Source organism: Sphaerodactylus townsendi, linkage group LG05, assembly GCF_021028975.2.
Source record: "Sphaerodactylus townsendi isolate TG3544 linkage group LG05, MPM_Stown_v2.3, whole genome shotgun sequence".
In the NCBI taxonomy this organism is placed as follows: domain Eukaryota; kingdom Metazoa; phylum Chordata; class Lepidosauria; order Squamata; family Sphaerodactylidae; genus Sphaerodactylus; species Sphaerodactylus townsendi.
In genome coordinates, this window is record NC_059429.1 from 73,498,390 (window position 1) to 73,518,288 (window position 19,899).

At 44.3% G+C, this 19,899-nt stretch overlaps 1 protein-coding gene across 1 annotated transcript in view; it reads right to left on the reverse strand.

Moving 5' to 3' along the window:
* ZSWIM5 (zinc finger SWIM-type containing 5) overlaps positions 1–19,899 on the reverse strand; it is a 145,488-nt gene that overhangs the window by 18,963 nt on the left and 106,626 nt on the right. The window contains exons 3-4 of the mRNA XM_048496408.1: positions 14,635–14,783; positions 5,512–5,662 (exon numbers count right to left, since the gene is read on the reverse strand). Coding sequence (XP_048352365.1) covers positions 5,512–5,662; positions 14,635–14,783 — 300 coding nt within the window. The remainder of the gene's footprint in view (positions 1–5,511; positions 5,663–14,634; positions 14,784–19,899) is intronic.

Genomic DNA, 19,899 nt, shown 5'->3' on the forward strand with positions numbered 1-19,899 from the left:
CAGTTAAAATATACAATACAGTTAGAACCCTGTCAATTAAAATACCCACTGGTGCTCCAGTTAGTTCGTTTCATTCAACAATTTTCTGGGTGATCAGCCAAGGAGGGAGGGACATAAGCAGGAAGTAAAAACCAAAGAAATCAGAACCAAAACAGTTAAGGGAATTTAAAAAGATAAATAAAAGCAGGAGTGGGGAGGCCAGCATAGTCATGTATAGAGGGAGTTACAGTAGTCTGGTCTGGAAGTGACTGTTGCTAGGTCAGGGTGAGACAAATAGGACACCAACTGCTTAGCCTGGCAAAGAAGAAAAATGTCATTCTGGCTGTATTTGTGGCCTGGGCCTCCATGGAAAGGGAGGACTCAGAGTCATATCCAAGCTCTTGACAGTAGGTTTAGGTGTTAATATCATCCCATCCACATTCGGAACCTATATGAGCATCAAAAGAGCACATCAGAGCTGTTCAGGAGATTGGGTATCTTATAACCCTCATGCCACTGAGAACGTTTCAAGAAAATGGAATTCATGTATTTCATGCGTATCTTATTGTATTTAGGGCATAGAAACAAAGAATGGTCAGGTGTTTCAACCGTAGTCCTATCACACGAACAAACTCTTTTAGAACGTTCCATATTCTTAAATCTTCCCTCCAGCAGAGCTGATGGCAGCACATTACATCTTGCAGTAGCCAAGGCTCTCCTCTGGGTGGGATTTATCAGCAGACGAAGATATGCTGCCATAATTCCACGCTCGCATGGGATTAATAATGTAGTCGGAGAACAGGTTGTCTTGGCAGCACGAGTCAAATTATGAAAATCAAGATCCAAGAGCCTATTCTTAACTAGTCTGAATGTAATAAATTAAATGATTTATTTATTGCCGAAATCCAAATGGGGGAACAGTACAGTAGCAAGGAGCCAATCCTAGCCTCAAAAACCTTCAAAGCCGCAGGAATGGTGTACAAAATATGCTATCTGAGGGATCCACTCATGTTCCCATGATGCCAGAGAGATATACTCCGTTTCTACACAGTTGATAATCTTTCATAGCTGGTGATCTCTGACATGCTCCAAACTTGGTATTGTAAGCTGTGCCATTGCTTGGGGATATGTAGGAGGAGGATACTAGTTATCACTTGCATTGACATCTATGTGATGCAGTAAAGGTTTTTATGGCATAACAATCCATCAGCACTTGGGGGCAGAAAGGCTGGGGAAGCACATTTCAAAGCAATATGCATAATAATACACAAATTATAAGTAAGGCCTGCTCTACCCACGACGTGCCCCAGATGCCATACAATTCTACACTGACACTGGGTTATACCAGTGCCGTAAGGCTTGGTACCAGCATTTACACTAGTATATCCTCAAAATACATCAGCCAAGGAAGGGTACAGTCACAATTCTAAGCCATTTATAGAAAGGACCTGGATCTCACAATAAGGCATTTATACTTCTACAGTTCATTAATATAATCCTAATTTGGTCACTAAAGATCATAAGTATCATCTTCACTCGCCCAATTAGGATTATCTGAAGAATATTTAAGAGGTTTTGATTATATAGCTACTAGATGTTTGCTTAAACAAAGGATTATTGGACATAAGAAGGCAAGCAGATTATAAATTACTTAGTACCATGAGCTGTGAATGCCCTGAACTTGTTTCTTAGTTGTGTTGATGCCACAGCTTTAGCATGCTCCTAATGCAATATTTTGTACTTGTGAGAATGTAATGTTTCTTCCCAAGTTGCACAGCTGAACTGCAGCATCAGTAAAGTGTGAACTTGCATGAGCAAAGCAAGACCTTGCCCTGGCATAACTCATAGCTCTTTTAAGAGGCATACATTCCCCCCGACTTCAGCTTAAAGAGGTGCATATCTATAACAGCAATCCCATGTTAAGTCATTAGCCATCTCTATATGAGATGGTTAGAGCTTGCTTGTTCCCAGTTAATATTTGTACAAACTTGATTTGATATCTATTTTCAACCTAGGTCTTTCTTTGATTTACTGTATGAGCATATAAATTTTTAAAAATGTACATCCTAACATAATTCATAAACTATAAGCAATAAAAATATTAAATATTATGGTAACAGAAATAAAACAAAAAAGCAATCACAGCATGATAAATAAGTATGAGTAAATTAACACATTAGTATTAGTAATCAAAGGCCAAATACTACAAAAATGTTTTTGCATTTCTGAGAAATGCCTGCAGGGTCAGCTGCACAAGAAAAGACATTCCATACATCTTGACAGGGTTGCTGACAACCAACATGGATTCCCAGACAAGGATTCTCCTCCCCCATTCACACCACCCAATCCCAAACCAAACGCATGAAAACAAATTCCTGACCTCATAGCCTCCACGGTGCTCAGGACTTCTATAATTCCACACACACTCACACAGGCACACACTACCTGCATAGCCACCAAGGGGACTTTGCCTCTCAGACCTGTCTGACTTCTATATAAATGCTTTTTAATTTGATCTTAAATTATAGACAGGAGGGGGAGTATGTCCTGAGAGATGTAAGACTGAGGTAATTTGTGGCTTTATAGGTCAAAGCTAGCACTTTAAATTGGTCCCAGAAACATGTCAATAGTAAAAGCAGATATGTCAGTACAGGAACATAATAGGATTTTATCAATTTATTTCCAACAGGAGTCTGGCAGCATAATTTTTCAGCAGCTGCAGTTGACAGACCACCTTCAAGGCCAGCCCCATATAGAATATGTGATGCCAATCTAATTTAGCAGTGCCTAAAACACGGATGCCAGTTTCTAGGTTTCTGTATTCCACAAAAAGTACAGCTGTTGAATCCGTGAAAGCTGATAAATGATTGTCTGTGCAAATGGCAGACACCTGGGAATCCAGAAGCAAAGCAGATGAGAGCCCCCCCCCCCCACGTGACCCTGATCTTTCAAGCAGAGTGTGACCCTACCTAAGTCAGGTGTTTCCCCTTCCAGCCAGTCTGATTAGTCCTGTGCTATCATAATTTCAGTTCTGTCTGGATTAGGTTTGAGTTTTATTTATACAGCAATTAGAGAGCTCAGGTATGTGCTGACAGCTAATACCAACACACCTTTAAAAAATGAAATGGAGAAATAGGGCAGAAAGTCATGCATATCGATGATATCCACACCCCAGAACTCCAGATGACCTCTCTAAGAAGTTTCAGGTAGTGTTGCAAAATCATGGGCAATAAAAGTGATCCCTAAGTAATTCCTCATTATAACTCATTTGCAAAAGATAGGGGCAAATCACCTTCTGAACGTTACTGTCCACAAAAGGAGTGGACCCTCTATGTATGGCATTCCACAAGAATACTATAGATAATGGTACTGAAAGACACCGAGAAACCTGGGATAAACAAAACAATCACAACTGTTTGATTTAGGTAATCTGCCAGGTCAATAAAGTTTCCAACCTAAAGTCCACCTGGAAGCCTTAATCAAATGGATTAAGATAACCTTGCAAACATAAATCTGCTTTTTACTACTGTTCTATCCATTAGCACTGTCTAGCATGGCTGGTAACAGCTCTTTGGAATCCCAGACAGATAGGTCTGTCCAAGATCTTCAGCTTGGCACTCTTTAAATCCCTATTTGCAATATGGGGAAAATAATACTGGTCAATCTTTCAGAATTATCATAAAGATTACTGACATAGTATATGTGAAGTGTTCTGAATGAAGAAAGCATTTCATACATGTCTTTTTACCTGGAAATCATGGGACTAAACATGCATAAAAATGTGGGCAAACTGTGAACTTTACTACTGAGCTATGGTTTCTTCCCCTGCTTTAAAAGGGGCAGCATCCCAAACCAACTGAACACAGGCCCTTCCTACATATGATACAAGGTATAGCAACGTTACCAATGTCACAAAACATGAACTGTCCTAAGTCAATTGTCAGAAAGGACCACAGTGCAGTTCAGCTGATTCAAACCCAACATTTCCCACATTTTCCTCTCTTCCCCCAACATAGTGCTGTACAAAAATGTAAATGAAGAAGATATATAAACAATCTTCATACCAATGAGTCTAGCTGTTATCTTTTTATCACAATTAAAACCTCCAGTAGTACTTCCACTACAATTAATGTTTCAAAGATACTTGTGGAGAGACAATATAGACTTTTCTCTCATGTGAGCTGATTCATTTAGCACAGGAGTCTGTATTCTACGGTGTTTTCCTCTGATAGTTCATGGATTGTTCAATTCCCATCAGCCCCAATTGGCCATGCTGGCAGGGGCTGATGGGATTTGTAGTCCATGAACATCTGGAGAGCCGCAGGTTGCAGACCCCTGATCTAGCAGGAACCTATATGAGCATCATCTGAGGCATTTTAGCTTGGAAGAGCTGTCATAATCTTGATAGGAATAGAATTATATCTCTCATTTGTTATCTCTGTCACAGGACCCAACCTCATGACTATCCACAAAACTATAGATATTGTGCCTTCAACAGAAAGACTGTACTCCAATCCATTATATCTCTTTCCTTGTCTTTTCAAGTTTTGGTGGATACTCTGAACTGTAGGCCAAAAAAGCTTGGGAAAACGTGGACAGTGTATGCTAGACACCCAGGAATAAATTGCAGAGGAAGATATAGAGTAAGAGAACCCAGATTATATTTGGGGATCAGGGCTTATCCTTCTCAGCTCTCTCCTTCCCTTCCTATATTAACATTCTCTTACTGATATGCTTGCCAAAAGTATGAAAAAATATGTTTATACTGAGTATTATATTTGATAGTTTCTCATCAACAATTTGACTGTGTTTTTCTAGTAGACATTAGACAAAATCCTGAATGCAAGCTGGCAACTGTATTTCACTCACTATCTTTCCCACCAGGATGACCTTTCCAGCCCTAGGCTGTTCTAGGGTTTTAGGCTGCTGTGCTTATCTGAACACAGACCTACATCAACTAATGTGTATTAGGGTCCAGGGAGACAGAAGGGTGTTTGGCTCACACAAATTACTAGCTGCTCTGAAAGAGGCACCATCTCCCCAATGAAAGGCCCCAGTTTTAAGCCAGAAGTAAAATTCCACAAGGTGGTTTGTATGGGAGCCTCTTGGCTTCCACCTTGCTGACTTACAGGGGGAAACATTTATTATGGTTGCTAAAAGTCACAGATTGCTAAAAGGCACCTGAAGAGGACTTAGTCATGCAAATGCATCTGTCCTATTGAGATAAATAATGGGAGGGAAAACAGCCTTTCCAAACAGATAAATCTCAGGAAAAATGTTCACCGCTAGAATGGACTGCCAAAGAATCACTGAACTGTTTCTCTTGTTCATAGCCACAACCTCCAATGCCCTTTTCTAGCTCTGTGCAGATCCTAACACTTAAAGTCACCTGCCCTGACCAAACCACCAGAGTTCTGGCAGCCTTTGAAATCTGTGCTCCACAACAGCTTCCTTCAGCTTCTTACCTCACAAAGTAGGACAAAATGTCATCCATAGCAGAACTCCCATTCTACCAGAAATGAGGAAACTTACCCAGCTCATCCCACAGCTGCCGGCATTTGTCTGTCATGCCTGTTCCCTGTTGCCTCCAGAGAGCGAGCCGTGGGTCTGCCATAAACTGTTCGGTTATTAGGGTCAGCATCCTGGCTCCATTGGAATCTCTCATGCGCAGCATTTCACGGACCTGAAGCAAAGGGAGAAGAGTGGTATATTTTGATTACATAAAAATGAATCAGAGAGGGAGACTTTTTTGTTGTAAATTAAACAAGAATCAAAGACCCTCACTGGAATTATGTACTCCTACAAGAAGAAGAAGTATTTAAAACACCATCTCAGTACCTAGAGTGCAAGAGGGCAAGAAAAGAGTGCATGTGTACTTGCAAGACTACAGGAGTATTGTGGTATTCAAATATTATTGTTTAAAATCAAGATGCACCATGGAATTTTCCCTAGCTTAATTCCCAGTCTGTTGAAAGAGGCCAGGACAATCTGGAATAGAATATTTCTTCCCATGGATTCTGGACAGGCCAAGTGTGCTGATCTCACCTGACAGAAGAAGAAGCCATTGCTTAAGGTATCCCTGCTTTGATGCATCTCTCTACCCACCCCTGGTCCAACTATCCTCCCTTAATTGTCACAGATGACAACCTGAGGAGTGACTCCTCAGAATTATTTCAGGTTGGGAAATTGCCAGAGAGAAAGTTAAACCCACTCACACAACACTTTCAATCAGAAGAGCACGCACACACACCACAGCTGATACTGACACTTTAAAAAGCTGGAAACTTCAGTTGCAGAACTCCCAGGACTCCCTGGAAAATGTAGGCTGCACCATCTCATGCCTCCTTGATTTCAATGGGGTATTTAAATGGTTAGAATGAGGAACAGCGTGAAAGATTTGAACCATGTGTTGGCTCATGCTGCCTTTTCTACTGGTGTAGACAGGTGGAGGGGGTCTCCTTTGACCACACAAAAAAGGCTATCCTGGAGAACATGGAGCTCATATGTGGCCATGTAGAATGGGGCAACAGAAAGAAGAAGAAATCGGTGAGATAGAACAAAAAACCTGTCAGGATCCAACATAACGTGAAGGAAAGTGATGTTTCCCACACTGCCATCGCTATTCTCCATGATACACCATACTATCCATGACCATCTCATTATCTCCCTATCTACTGAACACAAGCACTGGCTGGGTGGGGGGCTCCTACATTTCTCCCCACCTCCCCCCAAGAGCTGATGGTATGTTTATGAATTGGTGTATTTCTCATTCTAAGGATCAAAAAGGAAAATATCCAATGGCTAAGGAAATACATTCTATACCAGACTTTTCCCCTGTTACTTAATGCATAAAAAATGTTTTGGCATGCTGTGCTGATGGAAACAAGATCAATTTCAACAAACATTGCTACTCAGTGACCAAGAGAGGGAAAGAAACGGTTCTGACTGAAGGAGGAAGGTTTCAATTTATTGTTCCATAGGTTATAAAACAAACTATTAAAACAATACATGAACTCATCATGTTTTTAAATCACTGGGTTTTTTTCCAGAAACTTCAGTACTCCAGGGCTCCATTCAAACATCATTGAAATATAATTTTTCCATGACAAAAACAAGTATGAAATCCTCATGCTAATTTCTACCTCCCAACAGCGCAGCACTGAGACTTAAGGCATCATAAAATTTTAATCTAGTGACAAGTTTGAATCTAATCACAAATTATTGTGATGTCTGAAATCAGGTGCCTCAACACCAGGTCTGAAATTTGTTTCTTGACTAATACCTTGCTAGGGCTCAAGATCCCTAAAGCATCTGGGATTTTGGAATTGACTCTGCATCACTAGAATCGTGACTCCATTGGTTACTTCCGCTACCGTGAAGGGGTCTTCTTGATGGATTTGGATGGTAGAGTGTCGCCTTTGTCTCGAAGTTTCTCACCTCGGCCTTACTCTTTCCAGGAGGCAGACGCATTCAAACTTCTTGGCTACTCCCATTCACTTGCACTCCTGCAGGAGTTATCATCTTAGCCCCTAGTGCAATCTGGAGTGTGTCCCCTAGCACAGGCTTATAAAAGACCATTACAGGACACATGCAAGGCAAGATAACATAGTGCAACAAAAAACATGAAACAGCCAACAGACTAACCTCACAACAATTTGAAGTGGCCAATAAACCTGTGATAGGCTCCTAACCATTGAAAACTGTGACTAACTCAACTAAGGAAGGATGCTTAAAGAACACATCGCCGGTAAGAAAAAACTCAAGGGTGGGCCAAGACGGCCTCCCAACATCCATCAGAAGACCCCTTCACGGTGAGTAACCAATGGGTTGTTCTAATGGATGTGGGAGGCCGTCTTGTTTGGGACTACCCGAGCAGTTGCCCCCAAGAAGGGTGGGAGTTTTTTAGTCCCCCACGATGTGTTCAAGGATGCGTCTCCCAAAGGTCGCCTGAACCGTGTTGATGGAAGACAGTCTATAATGTCTAACGAACGAGGAGGAAGAGGCCCAGGTGGCCGCTCTGCAAATCTCCTCAAGGGGTACCAATTTTATAAGGGCAGCGTTAGCTGCTGAGCTGCGGGTAGAATGTGCTGTGAGACCTCTGGGAACCGGGAGCTTTTTTGCCTTATGGGCTTCAACTATGCAAGTCCTGATATTAGAACTAATCGCAGAAGTGGACATGGCCTCGCCCATCCTGGGGGGAGCTACATTGATAAAGAGGTTCTCCGATTTCCTGAACTTCTCAGAACGAATGAGGAAAGCCTTAAGGGATCGCCTGACATCCAGGTGGTGCCAGAGCCGTTCCCGCGGATGCTTGGGATCCGGGCAGAAGTTGGGGAGAACTACCTCCTGTCTGAGATGGAATTTTGAATCCACCTTGGGGTGGAAGGAGGGATCCAATTTTAGAACCACCCTATCTGGGAAGAATTGGCAGAAATTTGGGTTGGTGGAAAGGGCCCTGATCTCCGAAACCCTCCTGGCTGAGGTGATAGCCACCAGGAACAACAGTTTCATCCGCAGCCACCTGATGTGGATGGACTGAACTGGTTCGAATGGAGACCTGGTGAGGGCGTCCAGGACAGAGTGCAGACGCCAGGTGGGGAACCTGTGCACCGTGGGTGGCTGAGACTGTTTTACCCCTCTAAGGATTTTATGAACATCAGGGTGTACTGTGACCGGGACCCCTTGCATCAGCGGGAGGATGGTGGCAAGGGCCGCTAGCTGTCGTTTTAATGTGGCACACCTAAGACCTTTACGGAAGCCCTACTGGAGGAAGTTCAAAACCGAGGAAAGTTGAGGCTCTTCCGGGTTCAGACCCTTACGCCTGCACCATCGAACAAAAGCTTTCCATGATGAATTGTATATTCTAATGGTGGACTTTCTGCGGGCTGCTAACATGGTGTCTACCACCTTCTTGGCGTAACCTTTCTCTCTCAGCCTGCACCCTTCAACAGGTCAAATTGTAACGCCCTGGGTCTGAATGGAAAATTGGGCCCTGACACAGAAGCTCTGGGGTCATTGGGAGTTTGAAGGGTTGGACGACGCTCAACTCCTGAATTATGGAGAACAAAGGCTTGCGCGGCCAGGCCGGCGCCACCAGTATGATGCGTCTCCTGTCTAATTGGACCCGATGTAGTAGCTTGGCTAGAAAAGGAAAGGGGGGAAACGCATATAGAAGGCCTGGGGGCCAGCAGCTGGAGAGGGCATTGGAACCCAGTGCCAGATGGTGATGGAATCTGGAGATGAAGCTCGGGACCTGACAATTGTCTAGTGTGGTGAAGAGGTCCACCGCTGGTGTCCCGAACCTCTCGACAATAGACAGGAATACCAAAGGATTCAAACTCCACTCCGATTCCCGGACCCTGGATCTGCTTAGCCAGTCCGCTTCCACGTTCAACAGGCCCTTGATGTGCTCCGCCCTGAGAGATGCTAAGTTCTGTTCTGCCCATCTCAAGATCTTGAAGGTTTCCCTGTGGAGTGCTGAAGACCTGGAGCCGCCCTGATGCTTTATGTAGCATTTGGCTGCAATGTTGTCTGTGTGCACAATCACATGGTCGTGGAGGACATGTTGCCAAAAATGCTTTAGGGCCAAAAAGATCGCTTTGATCTCGAGGTGGTTGATGGGTAGGGCCTGAAGATGGTTGGGCCAATGACCCTGGACATAGAGGGAGCCTAACTTGGCCCCCCATCCCGACAGGCTGGCATCCGTAAATAGATGTTAAGGATCCTGGATCGCAAACACCTTTCCTGCAATGAGGTGACGCCGGATGGTTCACCACTGAAGACTGATCTTCACAGCTGGGGGAACATGAATCATCCAATCTCTCTTGAGAATAATCTGTCGTGCGAAAGGGCAGAGAAGGGATTGCAGTGGTCTGGCGTGCATTCTGCCCCATTGGATCATGTCCATTGTGGAGAGCAGGAGACCCAGAGCGCTCGCCAGTTGGAGTAAGTTGCATTGGTTGCATTTGATGATTTGGAGAACGGTCTGCTGGATCTTGGAGACCTTGGATTCTGGGACCGAAAGCGTGCCGTCAGTGGTGTTGATCCGTGCACCCAGGTGCTCCATGATCTGTGCTGGCACTGTTGAGCTCTTTTCCTGGTTGACCACGAACCCGTGCTCCACTAGAATCTGCTGCACCTGGATGACATCCTCTGAGGCAGACTTCTCTGACCTCGATCGGATCAGAATGTTGTCCAAATAGGGGTACAGCTGGATTCCCTGACTTCTGAGGAGAGCTATCGGGGCCACCAACACCTTTGTGAAGACTCGAGGGGCTGTCGCCAATTTGAAGAGCAAGGCTACGAACTGGAAGTGCAGGTGATCTATGGCGAACCTCAGGAACTTTTGGTGGGCTGGACGAATGGGCACATGAAGATAGGCCTCTGCCAGGTCGAGGGAAGTGAGGAAGTCTCCCTTCTGAATCATCTCCACCATGGAGCGCAGCGATTCCATGCGGAATTTGAATTTCCGGAGGTGTCTGTTTATATGCCTCAGATTGAGGATGGGTCTCACATCTCCGTTCTTTTTCGGGACTACGAAGAAGTGTGAATAAGTCCCCTTGAAGGGACTTATTGGAGGGACCTGCTGAACAGCTCTGATGTTGAGGAGATGCTGGGCGGCTACCCCAAGTTGAGAAGCCTTGGTGGGGTTGGAGCTCACTGATGAAGGAATGAAACGATCCCTGGGCCAGTGTTTGAGTTCCAGAGAGTAACCTATGGAGACTATCTCCTTGACCCAGGCATCCACGTGGCTCCCCACCCAAAGATGTCCGAAGGCCAGGAGGCGACCTCCTATTGGAAGATCGAGATAGTCACGCTTTGGTTCCACCCGACTCTTGGCGGAAGCTTTTGCCTGCCTTTGCCGGCTGGCGGAAGTCTTGCCTCTTGTGGTATGATGACTGAGTCTGCCATGGCTGCCTTCTCCCATCCTTACTGGCATGAAAGGATGGTCTAAAGGAACGAAAGGGCGGCCTTGGCATAAATTTGGTCTTGTCTGCTCTGACAAACCGGGGCATGGACTTTTTGTTATCTTTTGTCTCTACTAGTATACGGTCTAGTTCAGACCCGAATAGGATGCCCGCTTCAAAATCGAAACTCGATACCACCATCTTAGAGTGGGTATCGGCCTGCCATGGCTTAAGCCAGATCAGGCGGCGGACTGCAGCAGCTGTGGCCATGGTGCGTGATGAATTAAGAAACGCATCTAGCGCGGCATCTGCCAGGAAAGAAGAAGCCAAGAGCACTCGTTCCACCTTTGAGTGCTCTGAGGCCTTGATCCTCAGGGGGAATGCGATCCAAGAGTCGCTTAAGCCACACTATGGAGGCCCTAGCCACCGTGGCTGCAGGAGCCAAAATCTTGGAAGACATAGCAATGCCTTCGTGCACCCTGCGCAGAAGATGGTCTGCCTTCTTGTCCAACGGGTCTTTCATGGATCCCTCCCCATTCTTATGAACTAGCCCCCCCGATTGAAGGGCTGAAACCGGCCCATCTACCAGCGGAGTCTTAGTGAGGGTGGAAAGGTGAGGGGGGGTTATATATGTTTTCTTAAACACTGATGGGAAACCCTTGTTAGTGGTGGGGAATAACCATTCCTTCCTAAATTTTCTCTCAAACAACTCCGGTAAGGGAAAATACTTCTCTACTTCATCTTCCTTTGGAAAAATGGAGGGCGAGCCTTTGGGGCAACCCTTAATGGCCTTGGGCTTCTTATCATTGGGATCCTCCACCTCTGCGGAATCGTGTAGCTCTAAGGCCGAGACGGTCTTGGCTATAAGCAGGGAGACATCCTCTACTTTGAACAGCCTATGCGACTGCTCACTTGACTGGAGGCCCAGATTCCTCCTCAGAAAAATGGTCTGAATACTGAGAAATCTCCCCCTCACTAATGTCGCTGCTGTCTGAATAGGGGGAACGATCCCTCCAAAGCCTAATTCTACCCTCCCTCTTGGGAGAGCGGGATCTCTCCCCACGGCTAACCAAACCTCTGGAGGCAGACCTGGGGGGGGGGGTAAATCATAGCGCCCCACCTCCTCCCTAATGGAGTCCTTCATAAGGGCAATGAGCCTGTCAGGGGTAAAATCTGCCCATGAGGTGCCTCCCCTCCTCCTCCTCGCCTGACTGCCAAGCCAGTGGGAGCCGACGCGGTTGGGTCAGATGCCGCTGGCGAAACGGAACGTCGCCTCCGTCTCTCGGCCTCTCAAGCAGCTGCGGCGTCTGGAGAGGGGCTCGGCCGAGGAGGACCTGCGGCCTCCGGCACGCCGATGCGGCTGCTCCCTCGGCAGGGACCACGAGCCAAGCTCACGGCTGCACTGGGTCCCGCCGCTCTGCTGTCTTTCCACGTCGCCTCTTTGCCCATGCGAAGGGAAGGCCCCGCTCCTTCTGGAAGAGCGGGTATTTTCGGCTGCCGATTGTTGAAATTGGTGCCTGGGCGGCGAAAAGGGCGCGGACGCCATTTTGTTTCTTGGCGGGAAACGATGAGGCGTCTAAATCTCGCCCCGTTAGGACGAAGCAATTCTTCTCTCCCTTTCGGACAGGGGAAAGGAAGACAGTACAAGGGAAAGTTTTAAGGAAAAAGGTAACAGACAAACACACACTCAAGGGTTAAAGGACTAGGAGCCTAGAAAAGATCCTGTTCTCCCTGTGCAAGGCAGGAAGATACTGGGGCTAAGATGGCTCCTGCAGGGCAAGTGGGAGTGGCCAAGAAGTTTGATCCTGCCTCCTGAAGTAAGAGCGGTGAAAACCCGAACAAGACGGCCTCCCACATCCATTAGAATAATCCATTCATTTGGGTTTGCATTAGAATAACCCATTCATTTCCATTCCACATTCGGTCATTCTGCCAGATTTGACCCTTGTACAAACAACAATTTAGTTTTAGCCAGACTGCCTATTTATCATGGAAGTTCAGGGCCATTACTAGGTGCTTGAGGGGACTATAATTTACTAATTTCTGATTGGTAACAATATGTTCTGACATCAGTGATGGGGCTTTGCATGGCATTGACAAAATCAGCTCATCACTCTCAGAGAAGATTCTGTCTTTCCAATTCCACTGGCCATAAATATCTGGACATTTGAGATTTTCTCCTGTCTTTAGTCTTCAGCAGAAACTTGGGTCTGCAAGGGGATTGCATACAAGTTAAAGATCTGTGCTTATCTAGGCAGCAGTTGCTTTCTCAATATTTTATTTAGCAGTTCATTGAAATTTGTGTTTCTCTTTTATATATAAAAAGGGAACATTTAAAATGTAAAACATTAACACAGATTGCAAAGTCAACCACATGCAAGTTAGGAAAAGCATTTTTCTTATTACTTGTGAATATATATTCTGCTTCTTTATTAACAGTGCCATCCTCAGCAGAATTATATCCAAATCAAATCTTTATTATGGTCATGGGCCAGCACAAACCAGAATAAGGTACATAAAATATTACTAAAGGATAACAAAATTTTAAATTGTAAATATATATCTAAAAGAGTCTATTGATAATAAGAAATTAGAAACATAAAAAGTATGGAAACATCAAACAGGACAAAAGCATAAGTTAGAACATTGTTCTAAGCCCACTAACTTCAACTTTTTATTAAATAAAAATAGCTTGTTTTCATTTAAATACGGATTGCTAACATTCACACTGCTTAGTATGCTCAGTGGGCTTTTTACACCCATCACTCTAAAATATTTGTCCATGAAACAAGATATCCTCTGTGTGGGAACACAGTGTGAAAAAGCACAGACACAACAGACACTGCCCTGGTAGGAGTGGCGTAGGAGGTTAAGAGCTCGTGTATCTAATCTGGAGGAACCGGGTTTGATTCCCAGCTCTGCCGCCTGAGCTGTGGAGGCTTATCTGGGGAATTCAGATTAGCCTGTACACTCCCACACATGCCAGCTGGGTGACCTTGGGCTAGTCACATCTTCTCGGAGCTCTCTCAGTCCCACCTACCTCACAGGGTGTTTGTTGTGAGGGGGGAAGGGCAAGGAGATTGTAAGCCCCTTTGAGTCTCCTGCAGGAGAGAAAGGGGGGATATAAATCCAAACTCCTCCTCCTCCTCCTCCTCCTCTTCTTCTTCTTCTTCTCATGATGCTCTGCTGCATTATTGAACTCAACATACACAATAGGTTATTTTCCGTTTTTAAGGCTCCTTCAGAGTTTCTTAGCTTATAAACTTAATTTTAGCATATACTGAGAATAGGTCGCATAGATTGGCACATGTATACATACACGTACACACACACACACTCCCTTTCTCTCAAAAGCGGCTTACATAACATGATGCATTTGAGGGGTCAAGGATGGGTCTGATATATTGCAGGGAGGATGGAATAATGTACCTCTTGAGATCCCATACCATTTTGTGGCTACTAGTCTTTATTTCATAGTGTCATATGCTCAGTTTATTTATGTTTGTTCCGCTGGGTAGACATCTCTAAACATCAATTGTTAGAAGTGACAGAACTCTTGATAGTAAGGACAGTATTCACTTTAAGAGTTCAGTTTAAATCATGTCAATGCCAGCCCAGTCACCAGAAAGGAAAAAGAGTTACAGATTTCTGGAGATCCTGGGAAAAGACAGCTGTAAAGAACAAAATGCTGAAAAGCTTCAATAAATTTGGGTACTGAGTTTTTACCAAAAAGGAAGCCAGTTCTCACCTTAGCAAACATGGAATTGAGTTGCTTCCCAGAGCCATAGTACCCTCCTTGGGAGAGGAACAGCTTCACCTGCTCTTTCACTTGTTCTTCATCCAAATGCCAGCAATTCTCATCATCAATGCTAGCCCCTGCCGTGGGATCTGGTGCACCTGTGACAAGGGAAAACTAGCTATTAAAAGAAATCACACCCAGCAGTATCTTAAGAAGTAGAATTGCTTATTGTAAGCTCTCACTTCATCCGGCTATTCTAATTTGTTAAGAGGCTACTACGGCTGTTTTTACATGGTCAAAATATTTCAGGGTGAGCATGGAAAATATCCCTGTGCAGCCGGGAATTCCACACAGCTCCCAAAGCTGCACAGGGTCTGCCCTGGTGTTCCCCAGTGATATTTACCTTAGACTGGGATTTTCAAAAATCGCCAGTCTGGAGGTTCTTTTTAAAAATCCTGCTGTGATGCTGCTTGTGCCTGTATCGTGCAAAAACCAATCAGGAGCAGGACCAATTTATTTTTCCTGGCCAGCCAGCTGATCTCCCTGCCTGACATTCATTCAAGCTGCCACTCAAAAACAGCAGCCAATCAGAACATGGGAGACCAGGCAAGCTCACAGGCGCTTGTAGCTGCCATTCAAAAGCAACAGCCAATCAGAACAATCACTCGGTCTATTTTCCTCAGTAAAAGCTTTATTTTAAATCAATTAGCAGACCTATTCACAAGTTTTCTCCCTCTGACAGCAAAATCTTATTTCAAACCATTAAAAACACAGATCAATTTCTTCCATTCCCACCGCACATACACAAAAACACCAATCGAGGGCAGACCAAGTGTACTGTTCCCGCTCAGCCAACTGGTCTCCCTGCCTGATGTTCATTCAAGCTGCCACTCAAAAGCAATAGCAAATCAGAATGTAGGACACTGGGCATACTCAGAAATGCTTCCGAAGCAAATACAGAAGTCCAAGTCATGTGGAGCAAACTGGAGCATTACTAACTCTTGCTCCTGGGCAGAAGTAGGGAACTGTGCATATGTAGAAACTGGGATAAAATAGCCCAGATATATATGATCCCAGTTCGACCCCAGTGCAAAAGCAGCCTTTGTATCTGTACATTCAGGTTTCTTTTTTAAAGGAACAAGAAATAAATACCAACCTCTTACACCAAATAGTACTGCTGCATATGTTCACCAGTAAATGTTATGCTCAATACAGAACACATATTATTATAGTCTAGCACAGGGGTTGGCAATCATTACCACCCAAAGAGCCATTTGGACCCGTTTTCCATGGCAGCAAAGATCTACCGAACCCCCAGTTCAGCCCCTCCACTCACCTTTCCTTCCAGCACTGCTCTGGAGGGCTGGAGGGATACGCCCACGCTACCCTCCGACCTCCAGGCCATGCGGAGCTGCAGTATAAGACTGAAAGAGCCGTATGCTGCTCTGGAGCTGCGGGTTGCAGACCCCTGGTCTAGCACAATTAGAATTGAATATGAAGCCACTTGGACCTAGCGTGCAATGAAGTATCCCAGTTAAGCAGTTATAAGACCATATCAGACCACAATGGGGAAGCAAGTTTCAATTCCGTTCTATCATAAAAGCTATGTTATGTCTATTAATGCCACTATTTTCCCCCAAGGTAGCAGGTCATGTAATGAGCTAGGTCAAAGGCCAAGAGGTGTAAACATACCACCTTGGATAGAAGGTAAAGAGCCCCTGGATTTGGAGAGAGCTTAACACAAGGGTCTGCAACCTGCGGCTCTCCAGATGTTCATGGACTACAATTTCCATCAGCCCCTGCCACCCTGGCCTAGCAGATTCCCCTGTGTGTTTGCTTCTAGTAGGACTCAGTAGAAAGAAACCACATGCTTAAAGAAGTGCAGTTCTCCTCCAACAGTTCCAGTAAATATCCAAGGTACAAAAGACATTCATTAGGTGGGTCCAGGAAAGCTAGTGTATCAAGAAATTATACAACTTTTTCACACATTGTCTCTGACCTTCTGCAATCCAAGTTTGTGGAATTTCATCTTGTTACTACAAAAAAAAATCAGCAAATAATTGTGTGAAGCGGTTTCTGGATTACAACCTAACAAAGAAAGCAGAATAGAGTTGTGATGGCAGAGCCATAAAATATGTTCAACCATTCTTAGATGTCTCTGAACCCACTATTAAAATGGCAGGCTTTGGGATAAGCATGGCTATAGTTAAAAGAGGTTCATGGGACTGGCATCATCAAGTTAGCCATCATCTTTTTCAAAGGCACTCTCCATCAATGTTCACTGATCAGAGTGTTGCAGCCCAACCCCAAGTAATGGAAGTAAAGTAAGAGATATATGAAGTAGACATAGATTCCCTTTATATCTGGGGAAAGAGGAAGGGGAGGAGTAGGTATCAAAAGTATCTTCAAAGATACAAACATTTATTTGGACAAGACCAGAATTCAAGCTATTTCACCTCCTGTTCCCAGAATTGATGCTGAGTAACAGTTTCCTGATGTATTGTCGAAGGCTTTCACGGCCAGAATCACTTGGGTGCTGTGTGGTTTCCTAGAATTTAAAGTAGCATTTTCCTGACGTTGCCAGATTTGTGGCTGGCATCTTCAGAGGATCCTCTGAAGATGCCAGCCACAGATGCAGGTGAAACGTCAGGAGAGAATGCTGCTAGAACACGGCCATACAGCCTGGAAACCACACAGCACCCAAGTTTCCTGATGGTTCATGGCAGAAGCTTCCACAGCCTTCCAGTACTGGATAGGAAATTCTATTTCCCTACTTGTCAAGGAGTAGGAAGGAGAAGAAGGACAAAAAAAATTCCTGCCTAGTCAAGCACAGGCAGTTAGTGATGAAAGGCTGAGATTTCATGTATGCATCTGGTTAGTCTGTGGTATGGGAAAGAGTTTTAGTAGAGAAAACCAAAGAGTTTTAGTAGAGAAAAACAATCATGCCAGAAAGCACTGGTTTTTTCTTTGCCTCTTGGTGTTTCCTCAAAATACTTCTGAATAGTTCTTCCCACACGCCTGTATTAAACAGTGCTGCCAGTTTAAGAGCAGCTGGTAGTCCAGTTGATGTGCCTTACATAATTAACTGCTTGTATGCCAAGACCCACATGACTGCAGCAGAAACAGCAGAGCTTAAAAATAAAGGAAGCAGAATTGACAAGATTTTCTTCCCTTCGAAGCCAACAGAAAAATACAATTTGTACTTAGAGGACAAAGTTATATTTGTGAAGTACTCAATCATAGTGTGCTCCCATTAAATTAAAAAGCATTCTGTATTGTTGTGCTGCAGTCAATTTGCACAAACCAAGAAAAAATAGATTCTATTTTCAAACCTTTAAAATCCTTCAAAGACAGCTTTGTAAAGAGCTGAACAATGCTGCACTTTGTAGAAATTATCAGCCTCTTTGCATCTGGATGCTTGTCATCAGATAAGCCACCACAAAAAAACCCCAGAAAATGGGGGGGGGGGCACCCTCAGTTTTCTACACCAGACTGTCTCTGTGCACAGAAATTCTTGGACGAAAAATGGTGACAATGAAAAATCATGGTGCCTAGAGCATGCTCTGTTGAACTTTAACCTACTTGTCTCTTGCTTATTACTACACTTCAGTGAGTAAAAGGGTCATTGCTGTAAGGGGGGGCGGTGGACAAGGGAAGCAAAAGAAAAACAATGGCTGCAGCACTTTCCTAGCAGAATTCCAACTGTCAGGAAAGGTCCTTCTCTTATGCAGAGGTTCCTGGTTAGAAAATGCTGCACTGATCTTCCAGATGTTGGGTGGAATACCAAGAATTTCCTGCATGAGCATGCATGCATATACACATGTAGTCCACCTGCACGGGCTCAGCAGCAGCAGTCTCATCCTCCATGGCAGCAAATCTGTTACTCATGGAGGGGAAACAATATCTTATAGAGAATACACTAGAAAATAATATTGTAATTCTGCCACCAAAAAGCAAGTTAGTTGCTTTGTAAGAATTACAATGGGTAATGTGGCAAAGCAGTTTTGTCACCCACAGGTATCACTTCTATCTGACAAGACACACTATGACCAATTACCCACGGGGCAGCTGCCATGTGCTGGAAGATGGAGCGGTACAGAACAAAAAATCTTGCCCTGACGCACTTCCTTCCTGCGGCACACGCTTCCTCTTGTCCCGCTTCTCACTTTCCCCACAAAAAGCAGGAGAACTTCTGGCGCAACTTTTGCACCAGAGCAGTGCATGGGCGGGACAGAGCCAGTCATGGGCAATCAGCCTACATGTAGTTTTCTAATCCTTAACCAATCAGCACAAGACACTTTCCAGCCAAGCCTTAGAGCAAGGTTCATACCCTGTGAGAGGAGAACAGAGTTGCTCTTCTCAAGACTTAAAATGGCAGACAGCCATCAGAGTCGCAGAAAGGTCTACATTCGTTTCATTATTTAATTTTTAAAAACTGATTCAATCTAGCACTTTCAACCGGAAAGCTCATGAAACTCTCCATCCAGGGCTTATCACTAGACTGTTTCTACCTGTTTCCAGCAGTGACCCAGAAATGCCAACAGAAATTTGACAAAAACCCTGAAGACTGCTCCATTACTGAAATCTCGCTTCACCTGAACACACTATTAGCAACAGCTGTGATCCAATGATCTGGTTACAGAAATATTGATGATCTGCACTCCATAATGACATCACTGAGGAATGCAGAAATCTGTGATCTCTAGAAACATATTGCCGCAAAGTGGATTAGTTTCCTATACATGAGAGAATGAAGAAACGCCCAATATTAATTAGTTATACCTTTATGTTTGTTTGTAAGAATCCTATTGATGAATAAAACCCCAAGAAACAGAATACAGCTTAAATTCTTATTTACCGTTGGGTGAGCCTTTTTAAAATGTCCACATTTTAAGCCTGCCATTGATTAAACTCCAATGACCCCTGCAATTATGAGGAAAATCAAATTATTCTACAGAGAATTTATTTCGGGGTTTTATCAGAGATTCATACAGAATGTTTTAATATAGGGTTCTGACACACGTGATATAGGAGATTATAATAATAATGTGCTACAAATTACACTGCAAAATTAATGCAGATTTCAGAGTAAACAACAGAACTTGTGAGATGTTCAGGTATTAATGGAAAAACTGTCAATTTCTATTTGCCAATATATATACTACTAAACAGTCAGGGGTACAGAGTAGAATGAGGAACGACCCATTGGATACTCACCGTGAGGGGGTCTTCTCCTTGGTGGTCGCAGGCCATCTGGTTGGGTTGTTCGCTGCT